This window comes from Rhinopithecus bieti, unplaced genomic scaffold (genome assembly GCF_001698545.2).
Source record: "Rhinopithecus bieti isolate Rb0 unplaced genomic scaffold, ASM169854v2 scaffold_2339, whole genome shotgun sequence".
Taxonomy (NCBI): domain Eukaryota; kingdom Metazoa; phylum Chordata; class Mammalia; order Primates; family Cercopithecidae; genus Rhinopithecus; species Rhinopithecus bieti.
The window spans coordinates 1,697,993-1,716,497 of NW_016803819.1; the positions used below are offsets into that span (position 1 = coordinate 1,697,993).

Consider the following 18,505-nt stretch of genomic DNA (forward strand, 5'->3'; position numbering starts at 1 on the left):
CCACCTCAACTGTGGTATCAACCAATGCCAACCCTGGCAGCATAAGAAATACAATGACAGTGTTCTACCTGTCCATCCAGTTAATAACTCCCAAAGAAAAGAAGGTAAGTTCTGGTTGGCATAACTTGTTCTAAATGCATCCATCTTATTGCTTCTAAAAGTAAAAAATTATGAGTCCTAACATTTGGCTAAATTTGGCTAATGACTGATATAAACTCTTCTGGCCTGCAGTTTCAGCAGTATATTCCCATCACCCCCTACTTCTTTCTTTTTTTTTTAAAGATCAGGCTTAGGTTTGTTCATATCCAGTCTCTGGCATCTCTTTGTAAGCAAGGAGTTGTTTTATTCACTGGTCTGATGCTTCCTGGCACATAATAGGCTACATATATGTATATACATATGTGTATATATATGTATATGTAGGCTATATATGTGTGTATATGTATACATATTTATATATGTATTAAGTGAATGAATTAATGCCTTCAACAAATATTTGACAGTGATTTCATGACTGCTTTTATTAGTTATTTTGGCAATCACTTATAACTGCTAACTTCTGCTTGCCCATCAGCCCTTAGCTTAAATGTCACTTCCTTCAGGATGCCTTCCTGATCCCCTCCACTAGTTTAGGTGCTCCTGATCTCTGCTCCCTTTCATACAACTCTTATGACTGATAAAAATGGCATGAGGGAAATTTCCATGTTTATTGTGTTCATCTTTGTATCCCTAATTCCAAACTTTCCAAGCTTGGTACCCAGCACCCAGCAGGTTCTTAATATTTGTTGAGTGAATGAATAAATGAAGTAAATTGGAAGTGTAATTTGTCTTTGTCTAAAGGCAATAACTCATTCAATATAACCTTGTCACTTGTCTTGACCTTCACCTCCTTTTTTCTTTAACAACCTTATTGAGGGAAAATTTACATACCACAAGATTCACCCATTAAGCTCTACTTACTAATTTTTTTCTCTCTCATTTTTGTGTGTGAAGGTCATTTTCTAATGGCAAAAATGGAAAGAAAATAGAAGTAGAATGTTGTGGAATCTTAGATAAAGAATGGGTTCTTAGAGCCCAGTTTATCAGGGTTTACTTCTCAGTTTTACTTTTCAATTGTGACTGTAAGCAAATTAACTTCTGTAGGCCTGGGATTCTGATCTGTAAAATTGCACTAATATGAATCTCTTCCTGGGCTCCTCTAAGGATTAAATGAGACGACACATGCAAAGGATCCCCAAAACAATAACTCAAAAAATATTGATTCCCTCCCTTCCCTCTGTCATCTGTTAACCTCAACTTCCTAAATAGAAAGTCTATTCTTTTGCCATCATCATTATTTTGTTCGGAGCCTATTTTTAAAAAATACTCAACCTTCTTGCTTCCTTCGCTACCTAAGTATTTCTGCAAGCCCACTTTATTTTGCAGCTTAGCTTTCCTGGCACAATTCTTACAGATTTTGGTCCCTTTTAAAATTCATTCTTCAGCATATGCTTTCTCGCTCCATCTTTTGAATGTGTTGGTGGGAAAACCCCACCTGAGATGACTAGAGAACAGTGGTTTCCTTGGTTACCATTCCCTTTCTTCTTCATTGGGAGTATTCTGCGGTGAACTCAGAAATTTTATTTTTCAAAGCTTCCCATTCTTTCAAAAATGCTTTTCCTTTTACAGCCTGTCGCTCAAAATCATACCCTTCTTTTCCCTGGATCTGTTTTCTAAAGTCTCCAACCGCCTGCCTTCTCTGTGTCTTGTATTACCCTCACATCCCCCAGCTTTCTACTGCTCTCCCAGGACCAACCATTTTTTCCCCGGGAGTCACATTACATCAGCATTCCTAATGCAATATCTGTTATCTACCAGATTCTGCTTTATTCTAGGCAGTCACTTAAAAATGAACCTCGGTACTGGTCTGACTTAACATGGAGGAGAAATTGTCTAAGGTTAAACGCAAACTGCTGAGAGATTTGGGGTGGGGGGCACACATTTACATTCATTCATATTAAATATATACCTGTTGAATTTGTGCTTTTTCTCAAATGCTTCAGAGACCCGAGCTTTAGGGTAATTGGGATGGTAGAAAGGATGGGTTTCCAGAAACTTCGCCCAAAATTAAAGACTCCATCAAAAGGACTGCTCCATACACTCAAAGAACACCCACCAACAAATCCCGTCTCCACAACCACCAGATTATCTCACCGGCGAGTGAGACTGCAAGGTTTGGGGGCCCGGCCATACCACTCCGCGCTGCGCACGGGGGTTTCGTACCCATCTGGCCGCGACCGGCCGTTTCCCCCTCGCTTGGTTCTGCCCCTGCTCCCCCTGCGCAGGCCTCACAGTGCGTCCGGCCGGCGCTTTATAGCTGCAGCCTGGGCGGCTCCGCTAGCTGTTTTTCGTCTTCCCTGGGTTATTTCTGTCGGGCGCACCGCGAAGATGCAGCTCAAGCCGATGGAGATCAACCCCGAGGTGAGCGCCAGGTGCACCGCTGCCCGGAGAGCGCAAGGCCGAGGGAGACGGAGCCGAGTCGCTGACCCGTTCGGTTTTGCTTTTTTCTTTGCATTTGCCTTTCAGATGCTGAACAAAGTGAGTGGCGTCTCGCGCCGTCTCTGGCCCCCTCCCCCGCGAGCGCCGAGGCGGGGGCGCCCACCGGCTCCGGCTGCTGGCAGAAACCAAGCCGCCCGCTGCGCACACCGGAGACCGCAGGGCTGGGGCGTGGGCTGGGCGCCCTTCCTGAGCCCCTGCATTTAGCGGGTGCTTTGCGAAACCGGTCACGGGGAGACGGAGGGGCTGCGCCCCGTGGCGAGCTAGCGCCGAGCGGAGCTCCCGAGGGCGTGGCGCGGGCAGCACAGACTAGGCTGCACGGGCTTCGCGGGCGCCACGTGTGGGCCGCGCTTTGTGCTGTGTCATCGCGCCCGCCAGGGTGGGGGTGGCAGGGCGGGACTGGGGCTCCTCCCAGGCTCGGGTGCGGGCGCGGATGGCGCGCGCCTGCTGGCCCCGCCCCCTGGCAGGTGCCCGCGACCCGCGTGTCCCCGTGCCCCTGGCCGCCTTGTCTCCTCTCCGCAGGTGCTGTCCCGGCTGGGGGTCGCCGGCCAGTGGCGCTTCGTGGACGTGCTGGGGCTGGAAGAGGAGTCTCTGGGCTCGGTGCCAGCGCCTGCCTGCGCGCTGCTGCTGCTGTTTCCACTCACGGCCCAGGTAGGGCGTGAGGCCCATAATGCGCGAGCCCCGGGTAGTGTACGCCGCTCCCCTGCTTGAGGCGTCTGGGGCTTCCCGCCCCGCCCCCTCCTCAGTAGGTGATGCGGGGCGCGCCTCGAAGCAAGGGAGGAGCCTGCATTTTCGTGGTACCTACTCCCTGGGCTCCTGTTCCAGCAGTGCCTATTGCCTTCTCTCCCATCCGACCACAATTGCTTTAAATTTGGAAGAGCGGCAGTATCTCAGTTCCATCGATCCCGTTATCCAGGGAAATCATTCATCCTACTCATGAGTTCCCTCGAACTTGGGTTTTTTCGAGCCTCCGGTTCGAGGGAATGGCTGCTGGTTTCCCTTTAAGGGCTGTAACCTGTCAACTCATTGTTTGCTTCTCAGACTCCCACCTAGCTGTAGAATGGAGGGGGAAGGGCTGTCCTAAATCGCTGGGAAACAATTAGGCTCGCTAATTCTCCGCCTCCATTGCCTGGGTTTCTGATGGTCTTAAGGCGTTCTTCACACTTCTCCACTCCCACTACTTGCTCACTTGGTTTTTAGCCTCTTGAATGTGTTTCTTAAAGCTTAATCATTTGTGTATGGCTTCTGTGCGGGAACCTTCTTCCTCTTCACTTATTCTCGTTCATCTCTGACCTTGTAGCTAAATGAAATGGGGGTTATAAGCTCAGTTTTGAAAGCACCTTTGCATTTCCCTTGAAATGATTTTCCTCCTACAAATGTGTATGGATAGATGTATCTCAAAGACAGCGTCAGATTTTTTTTTTTTTTTAAAGGATAGGATATTTGCTGTCTTTTGATGTATGGAATCCCAGTCGTTAGTATGGCATTGTCTTATCTCCTGTTGTTGTCACTTGGCTGCTGATGTGGGAGAGACTGAAATTAGCTTTAGCAAAACTTGGGGCATCACTCCAAAGGTGAGGTTAACTGAAGCACCGTCCTAAGGCCAGGTGTTCTGGAAGCATCCGTAGCCAAAATCAAGAGTATGGGAAGTTCCAAGCCTTCCTTCTAGTAAATAAGCTAAGTATTATGGGTAAATACACTTATTACAGCTAATAAGATGATCTCACTGACATGTTTTTATTGCTAAAGTCTTTTACTCGGGCTAAAAGGGAGCTGCCATATTGTTGGAAGTCGAATTAGCTTCTTGGTTGACCAAATCAGTCTCCTGTCTCCAGTTGAGCATCACACACGGGTTTTTTTTATTAGAGCAACCATGATGACTCGGAGGTTTTGAGAAGCATTCAGAGGCAAGGCCTCTGGGAGGCAGTGGTGCAGCATGTTTGCCTTTAAAAGCTGAGTGTTCTCCTTTTGCTGGATCTTGTTAGAGAACATTCTAGTTTGTGTTATGTTTGAAAGAGCTCGATACTTTGTCCTTTAGTTTCAATTCAACCTATCATTTATCGAGCGCCTTTTCTGCTACATAGAATGCCTACTGGACAAAACACTGAAGCCAATTGAAAGAAAAGTTGAGATTTTATAGGCTGACTTCAAAGATGCTAATGTTAATTTGGAGGGCATTTAATTTTTGACTAAGGGAATGTTATGACCCCCTACATGGACGACTTCTGAAACATTAAGTGCTAGTAAACTATTTACAGAATGATTTCCATGGAAGAGCTCAAGCAGCCCTAAAGGATGGTGCTATCCCATTTTAATATTTTGTCTAATTAGCCTAGAAAATGAAAAAAAAAAAAACTCTTACTGGTCAATGAATACTAAATTGAGGATCCGGTTAGATAGAAGCGAAAAAGTTCTGCTAGTTGGAGTTTAAGTTGATCTTCTGGGGTGAGAGATCTTACTCTTCTGTTAGTACCAGAGAGCAAGCCTAAACTTCAGTTCATGTACAGAAATGTGAAGCTCCTAGAGTTGGAAATACGTTTCTGATGGTCTGTCTGGTTTTGCTTGTTATGGGAAATCAGTGTTTCTATATTAGTACCCTACTCTTTAACTAGGAAGTCCTAACTTATTTATTATATTTTTATTTTTTAGAGACAAGGTCTTGAACTCCTGAGCTCAAGTGATCCTCATGCCTCAGCCTCCCTAGTAGCTGGGATTATAGGTGCAAGCCATTGACCCTGGCTCAAGAAATCATAACTTCTAAGGTCTTTAAAGCTAGTTAGTGAAAAGTCCAGATAGGCTTACTAAATTACTGTACAAAAAACTAGCAGATGCTTTGAGGAAATCCATTTCCTAGTCCCATTCACTTACCAGTCTCTATCCTCCTCCTCAAATTGCCAGTCTATCCTCAAAGTAAACTGTTTAGCTGGCAAGGACAAGCTAGTGTCACATCTTCCTCTTGTGAAATCACAGCCCAATACCCTGGACCAGTTGTCTTTCCTTCCTTAAAAAGAGGGTGGAGGGAATGGTTAATTTCTTTCACTTGCTCTTTTCAGCAGTTAAGGCTGTTTTTGTTTTTGAAGTGAAGTGTACTTGAGCCGAGTAGAAGTAGAACTTTAAAGAATAGTGAAATGTAAACCAGCTGGTGCTCTTGTTGGGCATTCAATTGACTGAAGCTTGATTAGGATGCCTATGTGAAATACGGTTAAGTGTTAAAGGGAGAAAATAATGAACTGGTTTGTTTTCTGACTTCATGACACCATTTTGGGCTGAAAGGTTGCAGTGGTGTCTAGACACAGCCTTGGGCAGTATCCAATGCAGTCACTGCACTGCAGCACCAGGGTGGAGTCTCCAAACCTCTCAGAGCCCCACTGGCCAGCGTGGGTGTGGGAGGCAGACAGACGTGCCCTTCTCTGGGAGTTTTCCAGCATCTAGAACTAAGGCTCCTGTTCACACATCCCCCTGGTGTTTCCATTTAGGTGGTAGAACTCACTTTGCTGCCATCTGTTCTTTGCACTTTCATTCTGAGATGTAAAAACGCTTTTTACATTCGCAGCATGAGAACTTCAGGAAAAAACAGATTGAAGAGCTGAAGGGACAAGAAGTTAGTCCTAAAGTGTACTTCATGAAGCAGACCATTGGGAATTCCTGTGGCACAATCGGACTTATACACGCAGTGGCCAATAATCAAGATAAACTGGGATTTGGTAGGTGTGGGTTTTGAGGCCAGTCATCCTAAGCTTGAACTTGAAACATGGAGTTCAGAAACACTGTTCCCGAGGTCAGAGATGCTGTACCTTTTGAAACCATTTTGTAATGATGGTGTCACACGCTTAAACTGACTCACAGTCTTCCTCAGAAAGGATTCCTAGCATTTCTGAATTTTGAAATGGTCCCATTTCACAAATTTTAGAGCTGAAAGTTCAAATTTTGAGGTCTTTTGAAATATGTTGTTCTTGCTCTAGGTTTGTAATTAGTGCCTCTTAGGCTTATCCACACTGAGCAGTAACAAAATGCTTACATCAGTGGTTATCCAGTCAGATGTCTCTATGCTGGACTGTTTTGTTTCTTTACATTTCTATTCAAGATCTTTATTTTCTGTCTGAATAACTGAATTACTAAGGTTGAATTTTCTACCCCAAAATAATAATCTTGGTTTGGGAACCATTTTAGAATAGAACATGATTATAGCGTCATGTATATAATAGATGTGAACTGTACATTCTTAGGTGCTGTAGATACAGCAGGTAAACAAGGCAGCCCCAGCTTTTATGACTGTAGAAATCTCAAATACATGTTACAGATTAAGAATTGCTGTGAAAAAGTGACAGAGATTTGAGAGATGAGTGAAGTGGGAGGGATAAAGGGGTCCGGGGTAGAAGAGAACAGAGGCAAGAAAGAGCTTGGCATATTGGGAGAGTGGAGCGACCTCTCTGACTTGAAACCTGTGAATAGAGAGGGGTTAGAAAAAGAGGCTGGGAGAAAAGGTACAGCTCATCCACAACTCTGGAGGCAGTATTAAAGATTCACGTTGCTCAGCATGTTTGGCAAAGGCTTAAGTCAACAATAAATATGTACCCATTTGTATTATTTTATCTATGCTAACATCCATTTTTTTCTTTAAGAGGATGGATCAGTCCTGAAACAGTTTATTTCTGAAACAGAGAAAATGTCCCCTGAAGACAGAGCAAAATGCTTTGAAAAGAATGAGGTAAGAGAACTTTCAGAGCATTGCCTTTAAATAACTCTAGAGATTTTTGTGCTAATTATTTTCTTTTTTCTGCAGGCCATACAGGCAGCCCATGATGCCGTGGCACAGGAAGGCCAATGTCGGGTAAATGCAAATACAAATCGGAGCCAGGCTGCCTGGGTGCCATCTGTGTTTCCACTGAAATTGTTCAGGAATGTCTTACTGGAACACAGCAAATGTTATCCACCCAACGCCAAATGACACCAGAAAGTTCTACCCAAATAATGCTTTGACTAGACCTTTTCAAAAGGCTCTTCAGAAATTGTATTGGCTGTTGAAATCAAGTAAATTCAAACTGACAGTGTTTTGTTTAGATCCAAATGAGTCTTATAGGCCAGGTAGAGTTGCTCATGCCTGTAATCCCAACAATTTGAGAGGCCGAGGAGGGTGAATCACTTGAGCCCAGGAGTTTGAGACCAGCCTGGCAAACATGGTGAAACCCCGTCTCCACAAAAAATACAAAGAGTAGCGAGGTCTGTAGTCCCAGCTACTCGGGAGGCTGAGGTGGGAGAATTGCCTGAGCCCTGGAGGCAGAGGTTGCAGTGAGCTGAGATCATGCCACTGCACTCTGGCCTGGGTGACCCTGTCTCAAAAACAGAAATGAGTCTTACAGAGTGTACACCTCTCCTAGTAAGTGAGCATTTCAAATAATCTTCACAGGCTGTTGGGGAGGATGAAATACACCACAAAGGACAAGTTCTAGAAGGTTTGAATGTACCATCATCTGATGAGAACCTCTGAGTCAGCTGCCAAATTTAAGTCAGATCTCAGTGTCCTTTTATTAAAAAAAAAAAAAAAAAATTTTTTTTTGGCAAGGTCAGGCTCCGTTGCCCAGGCTGGAATGCAGTGGTGTGACCTTGGCTCACTGCAACAATTCTCTCACCTCAGCCTCCCGAGTAGCTGGTATTACAAGTACACACCACCATGCCTACTAATTTTTATATTTTTTGTAGAGATGGGGTTTCAGCATGTTGTCCGGGCTGGTCTTGAACTCTTGTGAGCTCAAGTGATCTGCCTGCCTCTGCCTCCCAAAGTGCTAGTATTACAGGCATGAGCCACCATGACCAGCCAGATCTCGGTGTCTTTATAACTACAACTGGCTGTGCCATTTTCTAGTATTGACCTTGGTTGAGATACTTAGCCTCTCTAAGCCTCAGTAAAAATCCTGTAGTAATAGCATCCTCATAGAGTTGTTCTGACAGTTAACAGTATATTTACCTTAATGGGCTTAGTGTAGGGCCTAATGTAAGACATACATAAGTATTAGCTGTAATTTTTAAAAATCAAATCAGTTCAAGCATATTTCACTTGAATTGCAAGATAATTTTAAAAATAAGTTCAGCTTACACTCATTTTCAAAAAAATGTCTTGACTTTCTTTAGGTAGATGACAAGGTGAATTTCCATTTCATTCTGTTTAACAACGTGGATGGCCACCTCTATGAACTGGGTATGTTTCACTCCATTTTTGGAACTCAATGTAGTTTCATGCATTCTTTCAGACTGAATCTCTTGATATATTGTTGTGTGACTTTATGGCCCTTGGCATATCATTGTTTATAAAGCCACAGTAATAAAGTATTCTCATGAGGGCACTTAACCCCTTATTATTCCCAGAGCAACTTCCTGAGGCAACTGACCTAATCAGTGGCTTTAATACCTAATCAATGGCTTCAGTCAGAAACCATTGAAGAGCGTAGATCAGATCAGTGCCAGGTGAAGGTATATGTGATCAGACTTTCTTTTCCCATCTCCTCCTATAGCATTCCCTAGTATCATCCTTTCTGGGCAAAGAATACATCTGAAAAAGGATCAGTGCCTGAATATGACCTTACTTGTCTAAAAAGAATCTGGATATGTTGGAATAATTTCTATTAGCTAGTTTATGGCATCAAGAAAGATGACCTACCTTGTAAGATTCATTCCTTTTGAATGAATTAATGGAGAAAGACTTGTAACTGTGTTGTCTCAAGCCAAGATACCACCTACAGGCTTACAAAGGCAAGGGAATAGTGAAGGCAATCTAGTCATTGGAGGACAGATGAAATCTCAGGTGTCTCCTCTTCTTGCCTCCATCTTTCCTATACCCCAGAGACTGCATCTGACTTTTGCTCTGTGGCCATTTTCTAGAGTTGGGGCACAGGCCCCTCCATTAGGGTAGCTGATTTGAGCTTGTACGATCTTACAGACTAGAATTGCCTGGGATGGATGCCTAGGGACACTTGAACCTCATTTGCAGCCTGTTGCTTCATAACCAGGCTTCCTTTTTTGGGTTTGGCAGTGGTTTTTGGAAGAATCTAGAACTTCCATCTGGGCTAGGTAAGCATGGTAGCCAGAAAACATGCAGAGAAAATTGACATGTCTGGCTTCTTTTGTTACAGATGGACGAATGCCTTTTCCGGTGAACCATGGCGCCAGTTCAGAGGGCACCCTGCTGCAGGTCATCTTTGGAATGCGTCTCTTCCTAATGGGCCCCACAATTCTTTGGCCAAAGTTTCTATTCTAAAGTGCTAACACTCTTCCAGGACAACCAGCATCAGTTGCCTGGGTTAATAGCAGTCTTTAGGGCTGCAAGATCATCTTAGTAATTCTGTCTACCTTACTTTATTGTGAGTGGTTTTAAACAGGGCTTCAGAGACACCCTGAGTAATCTGTTTCATGTGCTGTCTTTAGTCCACAGTTAGAATTAGCCTGAAAGCTGTTGCTTTGCTTCCTGGTGGGATTAAGGTGACCATTGTCCTCTCGTCAGATTACATAATAGTTAAAGACTCACGGAACAGTAGACTTTCATAATCCCTGTAAGACGACTGGATTTGGGTCAGTCTTGGAGGTAGTGTATTATAGGTTCTAGTTAGTTGGTTAAATTTAGGAGTTTTTCCTTCCCACATGGTCTACTGTTACAAGAACAAAAGAAGCAGATTTAAAATGCACCTGACAAAAACTGTTAATATCCAGGATCACTTTGTAACCATCCTGGACAGAAAAGTGATTCTGGACAAAGGTTGGTAGGTGACTCTAGGCCTTTTCACTAAAAAATGAGTGTCTAGAGTTGAATTAGTTTACTATTATAAAGGAAAAATGCTTAATTATGATATAATACAAAATACTGTTTTAGCTTGCTGTGCTGAAGAAAATATACAAAATGCTGTTAAAATATAACTATACTGCATTTGAGTAGTAGTAGTATCGAATCTTTGAAAAACTTGCTGTGTGCAGACCGGGACTCAGCAAGCATTTTCTGTAAAGAGCCAAACAAAATATTTTAGGCTTTGTATGGCATATGGCTCTGCTGCAAGTATTCAGTTCTGCTGTTACAACTCAGCAGCCTATAGACCCTCTAAATGAATGTATGTAGCTGTTTTCCACCACCACAGGCTGGGTTAGGCCCACATGCTGCAGTTTACTGTATTTACGTGCTCTTCTAGGTGATGTATGTCTTTTATAGAAATCCTTTAATGACACAATGAGATAGGTATTATCCCCATTTCAGAGCTGAGAAAACACAGAGTTTAAGGCCTGAGGTCAGTGACTTACATGGCAAACTATGGTTCAAACCTATATGGTCTGGCCAGGCATGGTGGCTCACGCCTATAATCCAGCACTTTGGGAGGCTAGTGTGGGAGGATCGCTTGAGCTCAGGAGTTTAAGACCAGCCTGGGCAAAATGATGAAACCCTGTCTCTACTAAAAATACAAAAATTAGCCGGGCCTGGTGGTGCATGCCTGTAGTCCCAGCTGCTCGGGAGGCTGAGGCACAAGAATCGCTTGTACCTGGGAGGTGGAGGTTGCAGTGAGCCGAGATTGCACCACTGTACTCCAGTCTGGGCAACAGAGCAAGACTCTGTCTCAGAAGAAAAAAAAAAAAGAAAACTTAGTCTGCATTTAGAGTTTGTGCTCTTAGCCACTGTACAATACCAATAGGACCTTTCATTAGAAAAGACCTCTCTTTGGAACTTCACAGACCTGATAGCCCCAAGATGCTAGTGGACCACATTATGTCACTCTTAATAGGGAGGATTGATTGCTCTTGTCTGTCAGACACACCTGAGATCAGTTAAAGCTAATTCTTGGTATTCAAGAGGTATGTGGGAATACGAATATGGAATGAAGAATAGACCTGGAGAGCCAGGATGGGATGCAGGGGTTGCATGAGAAAATCAGAATTTACTTGGTGAGAATAAGAAAACAGAGGCAGAATTTCTGGTCTTTGATCCGTTTGGAGGAAAGACCCTGATCCTTCCTGGTAAAACATTTAAGGTACATGCTAACTCATCTAACACTGCACTGATGCCGTAAAAATGTGCCCCCCATTAGGATACTTACAAGTGTCACATGAGTAGCATTTATAAGGTGTGGGGAAGGTAAAATTTTTGTATAGAGATGGGGCCGGAGGGACTCACTATGTTGCCCGGGCTGGTCTTTAACTCTTGGGCTCAAGTGATCTTTCTGCCTCAGCTTCCCAGAGTGCTGGGATTATAGGCGTGTGCCACAGTACCTGGCTAAAACCTTTTTTTTTTTTTAAACTCTTCTAATTAGAAACATTTAAAATTAAAAGAGTTTCTAAATTAAACCAGCATTTTAGTTAAAATTCTTACCCTAGGTAAGGCTGGTTCTATATGGTTAAGGATGTTTTAGGTGTCTAAACTTCACACTAAATCATTAAACTGGTGAGAAGATACATGCACTTAACCCAAATATCCTAAACTTGAATGAATTTGGTCCCTGCACATTAGCTCTGTAGAAGATGGTTATCCTCTTTAAAGATACAACTTTAATAGTGAAATCAATATTGTATATTCTCTAGTAAAGTCAATTCAGGGAAGACAGGTCTGGAATATTGGTATATTAAAAAACCTGGTAGAAGATAAAATGTTGATGTCAATCCAGATACTCTTTGGTTGCTTTTTTTGAGAAAGGGTCTCGCTCTGTTATTCAGGCTGGAATGCAGTGGCGCAATCATGGCTTACTGTAGCCTTGAACCTTGCTCAAGCAATCCTCCCACCTCAGTCTTCTGAGTAGCCAGGACTAGAAGTGCATACCACCATTCGCAGCTAATTTTTCAAATTTTAGTAGAGATGTTGCCCAGGCTGGTCTTGAACTCCTGAGCTCAAGCCATCAGCTGCCTCAGCTTCCCAAAGTGCTGAGATTGCAGGCCTGAGCCATGTGGCCCAAACTCATTGAGTTGGTGATTTCTAAATTTTAGGAGTGATGTTTCATTACCGTTCTGTATCATAGAGCATTCTCTTTCTTCTTCAGGTATCTTTCCGCTGGGCTTTTTTTTTTTTTTACAGATTCAACAGAGTAATATTTTTGATCCCAAAACAGTTATATCCTAGAAGTTGGTAAATAACCCTGGGATCAATTTTCTGTTACCAGTCTTTGTCATCTAGATTTTTAGAAGTAGTAACACATGTCACTTCACCATCAGTCTCTAAGCTTCCATTGCTTGTGTGTACCTAGAATACCAGGTAAACATTAAGGCTGTTTTTTAAAATGTTTACTTAGAAGACGATTGTCTTTACTTCGGGAATTTCTGAGTTACAACTTGTCTTTTATGCCACCTTATGGAAGAAAGATCGATTTCCAATCTTTAGATTTGAGGAAAATAGCATTAATAGTTGTGTTTTTGTTGTTGGTTTTTTTTTTTTTTTTTAAACTTTTCCAAAACCAGTTACAAGGTGAGAGAAGCACAAAACCATTTGGTGGAAGTGATAAAGAAGTCAAATCCATGATGTAACCCTGTCTTTCCCATTACCTGATTTTTTCCTTTAAGCCCTGGTTTTCAAATTAATGATGGAATTAAAGTTGATGAGGGTGAACTTTGAGCGTTAATAGACCTAGGAGCCTTTCCCTATGTGACTTTCATTTTTGAGCTCTTGCTCTTGGAATATTAACGACATTTCTTCTTTCCAGGACGCTGCTAAGGTCTGCAGAGAATTCACCGAGCGTGAGCAAGGAGAAGTCCGCTTCTCTGCCGTGGCTCTCTGCAAGGCAGCCTAATTCTCTTGGGAGGGACTTTGCTGATTTCCCCTCTTCCCTTCAACGTGAAAATATATACCCCCCCATGCAGTCTACAATGCTTCAGTACTTGTGAAACACAGCTGTTCCGTTCTGCAGACACGCCTTCCCCTCAGCCACACCCAGGCGCTTAAGCACAAGTAGAGTGCACAGCTGTCCACTGGGCCGATGTGGTGTGAGCTTCAGATGGCGAAGCATTCTCCCCAATGTATGTCTTGTATCCAATATCTAACGCTTTAAATGGCTACTTTGGTTTCTGTCTGTAAGTTAAGACCTTGGATGTGGTTTAATTGTTTGTCCTCAAAAGGAATAAAACTTTTCTGCTGATAAGGTAGCCACAGCTGATTCTCATTTTTTTTTACCCTTTACCCAACATGTCAGATTATTTTGGTAGTATATGAATGTCTTCCATATACATAACTCATACAGTGCTGGTAAGAATTACCATAAAAACATTGGTTTGGTGTGTCTTTGGATTTTTTTGCATTTGTATTCCCTATGTATACCTGTAGAAACTAATCTTTAAAGATTTTTAAATAGGCAGATTTTATAGCACAATTCTAGACTTATAGAAATATTGAAGACAGAAAGAAAATACTGAAGACATTGTAGAAGTCCCATAAACCCATCATCCAGTTTCCTCTATTAATTGGGGTTCTCTAGAGGACAGAACTAATAGGATACATGTATTATATAAAGGGGAGTTGAGTGTTGACCCACACGATCACAAGGTGAAGTCCCACAGTAAGCCCTCTGAAAGCTGAGGAGCAAGGAAGCCAGTCCGAGTCTCAAAACCTCAAAAGTAGGAAAACCAATAGTGCAGTCTTCACTCTAGTCCAAAGTCCAAGAATCCCAAAGCTGAAAAACTTGGGAGTCTGATATTCCAGGGGAGGACATATCCAGCACAGGAGAAAGATGGAGGCCAGGAGACTGGGCCAGTCTAGTCTTCCCACATTCTTCTGCCTGCTTTTATTCTGGCCACGCTGGCCACTGATTAGATGGTGCCCATGCAAATTGAGGGTGGGTCTGCCTCTCCCAGTCCACTGACTCAAATGTTAATCTCCTTTAGCAACACCCTCACAGACACCCAGGAACAATACTTTGCATCCTTTAAGTTGATGTTCAGTATTAACCATCACAATTATTGACATGTTGATACACTGCTATTAAGTCCATAGCTTGTTTAGATTTCCTGGCTGTTTCCCTAATGTCCTTTTTCTGTTTCAGGACCCCACATGACTGTTGTTTGCCTTGTCTCACCAGGCTCCTTTGGGCTCTGTCAGTTTCTCAGACTTCTCATTCTTTGACGACCTTGACAAATTTGAGTACCATCAAGTATTTTGTAAGGTGCCCCTCTATTGGGATTTGTCTAATGTTAGACTAGGGTTATGGGTTTTAGGGAGGAAAACCACAGAGGCAAAGCGCTGTTTTCATCATGTGCTATAAAGGGTACATAAGCTAATTTATCACTGATTCTGGCCTCTTACCTGGCTGAGGTTGTATTTGAAAGACTTCACTGTAAACTCACTCCCCCTTCCTTTTCCATGCTGTACTCTTAGGAAGTCACCATGCAAAGCCCACACTTAAGGAGCAGAGGTGTATCTTCTATCTCCTTGAGGGCCAAGTATCTATATGAATTATTGGGAATTCTTTTGGAAGGGAGAGTTGTCTTTTTTCTCCTATTTGGATTTATATCATAACCCAGTACTACTTGTTGCCCACACTGTTCCGCTTTAGTTGTTGGGAGCTCTTTCAGTTGGCTCCTGTGTCGCTTTGACATACCCCAATCAGTGTGGCGTGTTTTGTTTTTCTTAGCAATTCTTTACTGTCTAGAAATTAATTTTTTAAAACAAAGCAAAATTCTTTGGCATTTGTTGTTAAACCTTTATAGATCAATGTGCTCTTGTTTTATAGATAAGGATACACTATTATGTAATTTATAGGTTTTCATTAAAGGTTAAATGAGGATGTCTGTTCTCAACAATGGACATTGAATGTAACAATTCACTTCCAGTTACACAAAGTGAGGGAAGCGGGGAAGAAACCCAATGCTTCCTGCCTATACTGTGATCCTCACAGAAGGGCTCTGTCCTGTCTGGTGCCAGGAATCTAGATAACTTGGGTCTCAGCTGCCTTATTCACAGTTCTCTTAGCCCTGATTATGGTGGTAATACTCCTGATTCCGACTTTTTTGAGACAGGGTCGGTCTCTGTCACTTCCACTGGAGTGCAGTGGTGAGATCTCGGCTCACTGCAACTTCCAAATCCCAGGCTCAAGTGATTCTCCCACTTCAGCCCCTGCAAGTAGCTGGGACTACAGGCATGTGCCACCACATGCCTGTTACCCAGGCCAGTCTTGAACTCGTGAGCTCAAGTGATCCACCTGCCTCAGCCTCCCAAAGTACTAGAATTACTGGCGTGAACTGCCACGCCTGGCCCAATTCCAACTTTTTTTTTTTTTTTTTTTTTTTTGAGATGGTGTCTTACTCTGTCACCCAGGCTGAAGTGCGGTGGCACTATCTTGGCTCACTGAAAACTCCGCCTCCCAGGTTCAAGTGATTCTCCTGCCTCAGCCTCCCGAGTAGCTGGGATTACGGGTGCCTGCCACCACACCCGGCCATTTTTTTTGGGGGGGGTATTTTTAGTAGAGATGGGGTTTTGCCATGTTGGTCAGGCTGGTCTCAAACTACTGACCTCAAGTGATCCGCCCACCTCAGCCTCCCAAAGTGCTGGGATTACAGACGTGAGCCACTGCACCTGGCCCCAACTTTTATATGAAGGACATCTTGGTTCCTTCAAAGAAAGTGATCACTTCTGTTGACATCCTATTAATGTAAAAACTAAATATACAGTGATTCAGGTGATTCTACTTGCCTTTAAATTTTAAATTCTAACTTGGTGCATGACTTCTATACAATCATCTCGAAGGTTGACTTAGGGGAAAGAAACAAAGGGCTCCTTCCTGCATATAAGCGCTGGAACAAAGATTATTTTTGGCCTCCGAAATGTAAATTATACCACTAAACTGAGCTGGAAGACTTTATACTTCATATATGAGAAACGCATTTATTTAAATGGTCTCAAAATCCAACATAACTTAATGTGCCACCCCTTGGAAGGTTATGCAATAGATCATGTATGTGGGTGATTGCCACCCCAGAGGTGCAGATAAATTTTGGTTTCACTAAAGAAATGCACAGAGATTAGGTTACATGCCCATGTTCTTGTAGCTAATCACTAGGGAAACCAGGACTTAGGCTATGGACCTGTATTAGTGCATTTTCATACTGCTGATAAAGACATACCTGAGACTGGGAAGGAAAATAGATTTAACAGACTCACAGTTCCATGTGGCTGGCAAGGTCTCACAATCATGGTGGAAGGTGAAAGACACTTTTTACATGGTGGCAGGCAAGAGAGAATGAGGAAGAAGCAAAAGGTGGAAACCCCTTATAAAACCAGATCTTGTGAGACTTATTCACTACCACAAGAACAGTATGGGGAAAACTGCCCCCATGATTCAATTACCTTCCACTGGGTCCCTCCCACAACACATGGGAATTATGGGAGTACAATTCAAGATGAGGTTTGGGTGGGGACACAGAGCCAAACCATATCAGAACCTAAGGGCAGGTATCCTATGTTGGTAGTCAATATCATAGGCTTTAGGGTTCATTAAATCTGTCTTTGAGCTCGGCTTCTACCTCAGTAAGTTTGGGCAAAGGAATAACGCTTTACCACATCTTCATTGTTTCATGTTGAAATAGACACAGTGAAGATGTCTGGGAAGGGCCTGGCCTCTAGAAGGTGGCATCTAATACCATAGTCTCATCTCCTTTCCCTGGGCCCTTAGCAACACACAACCTCAGGGGGTGCCATCAACTTTGTATTCCATGTTAAGGCAGAGTGCTTCCTGGGGTTGTGTGACTCAGAGGACCTTGCTTTTCCAACAAGCCCTCTTATTTGACACCTTGGATTTGCCAGTAGTCTGTGTATAATTGACTTACTCCCTAAAATGTTACTAGTCTTTGGTGATGAAGGTGACTTTTTAGTGCTTTCAACAGCCAAAGCCATCTGATGTTAAGTATCTCCCTATTTATTTATTTAGAGACGGAGTTTCACTCTTGACACCCAGGCTGGAGTACAATGGTGTGATCTGGGCTCACTGCAATCTCCACTTCCTGGCTTCAAGCAATTCTCCTGCCTCAGCCTCCTGTGTAACTGGGATTACAGGTGCCCGCCACCGTGCCCAGCTAATTTTTGTATTTTTAGTAGAGACGGAGTTTCACCATGTTGGCCAGGTTGGTCTCAAACTCCTGACCTCAGGTGATCAGCCTGCGTCAGCCTCCCAAAGTTCTGGGATTACAGGCATGAGCCACTGTGCCTGACCGTATCTCCCTTTTTAAACTAACACCTCAAATGTCTTATTTAGTCTAAGTTATACATCTATACAGTATAATACTTGGACTGACTTAAACACCCATGAACTTGGAAAAATGTTCATGTATGAAACTAGTGAGATCTATAAAATGTGTATGCATATGTGTTTAGGACTATAACAGCTAAGTGCTTACTATATCTTAACTGCCTTACATGTTCTACTTAGTCATCATATGATGACTAAGTATTGGTATTATTCTCATTTTGCAGATAGAAAATTAAGGCACAACGAAGCTTAAGCAACTTGCCTAAGGTCATTGGGTTAATAACTGATATTCCTGAGATTCTAACCCAAGCCAATTGGCTCTAAGAGCCCATAGTATTTAATGATTCTTCTAGGGGCAAGGATGGACCTAACTTAAAAGGAATGAAGGAAATTTAACCTTTACTGCTCCACACTTTAATGGCCCCTTCTATCAGTCTGGCTTGTGTGTCCTTGTAAAATTTGCAACAATAGGATATTATTGTATTTTATTCTCAAAACATGGGTCTACACCTATGTCTGGGTGTTAAGATTATGGGTGATTTAACTTTATATTCTAATTTTCTAAGCTTTCTAAAATCACATTATTTTTATAATAAAAAAAGCTTAAGTTTTTCCCCTAAGACAGAATTCTGCCATAAGCTCCTATTGGTTAATTCTAGCTTACTTCCAAGTTTCTTTAATTTGTAACTGAAGTCAGTGCAACTTATAGACTTAGTTGCCTGTCTTCTAAAACGTTTTTCAACAGGCTCTGTGTTAGTCCATTCTCATGCTGACAATAAAGA

At 42.8% G+C, this 18,505-nt stretch overlaps 1 protein-coding gene across 1 annotated transcript; it reads left to right on the top strand.

The window, feature by feature from the left end:
* Positions 1-2,302: 2,302 nt before the first annotated feature.
* UCHL1 (ubiquitin C-terminal hydrolase L1) lies at positions 2,303-13,632 on the top strand. The gene is made up of 9 exons (XM_017854623.1): positions 2,303-2,460; positions 2,566-2,577; positions 3,058-3,186; positions 6,089-6,239; positions 7,158-7,243; positions 7,319-7,366; positions 8,665-8,731; positions 9,663-9,721; positions 13,194-13,632. Exons 1-9 carry the CDS (start codon positions 2,428-2,430, stop codon positions 13,278-13,280), a joined length of 672 nt encoding a protein of 223 aa, XP_017710112.1. The 5' UTR covers positions 2,303-2,427; the 3' UTR covers positions 13,281-13,632.
* Positions 13,633-18,505: the final 4,873 nt, after the last annotated feature.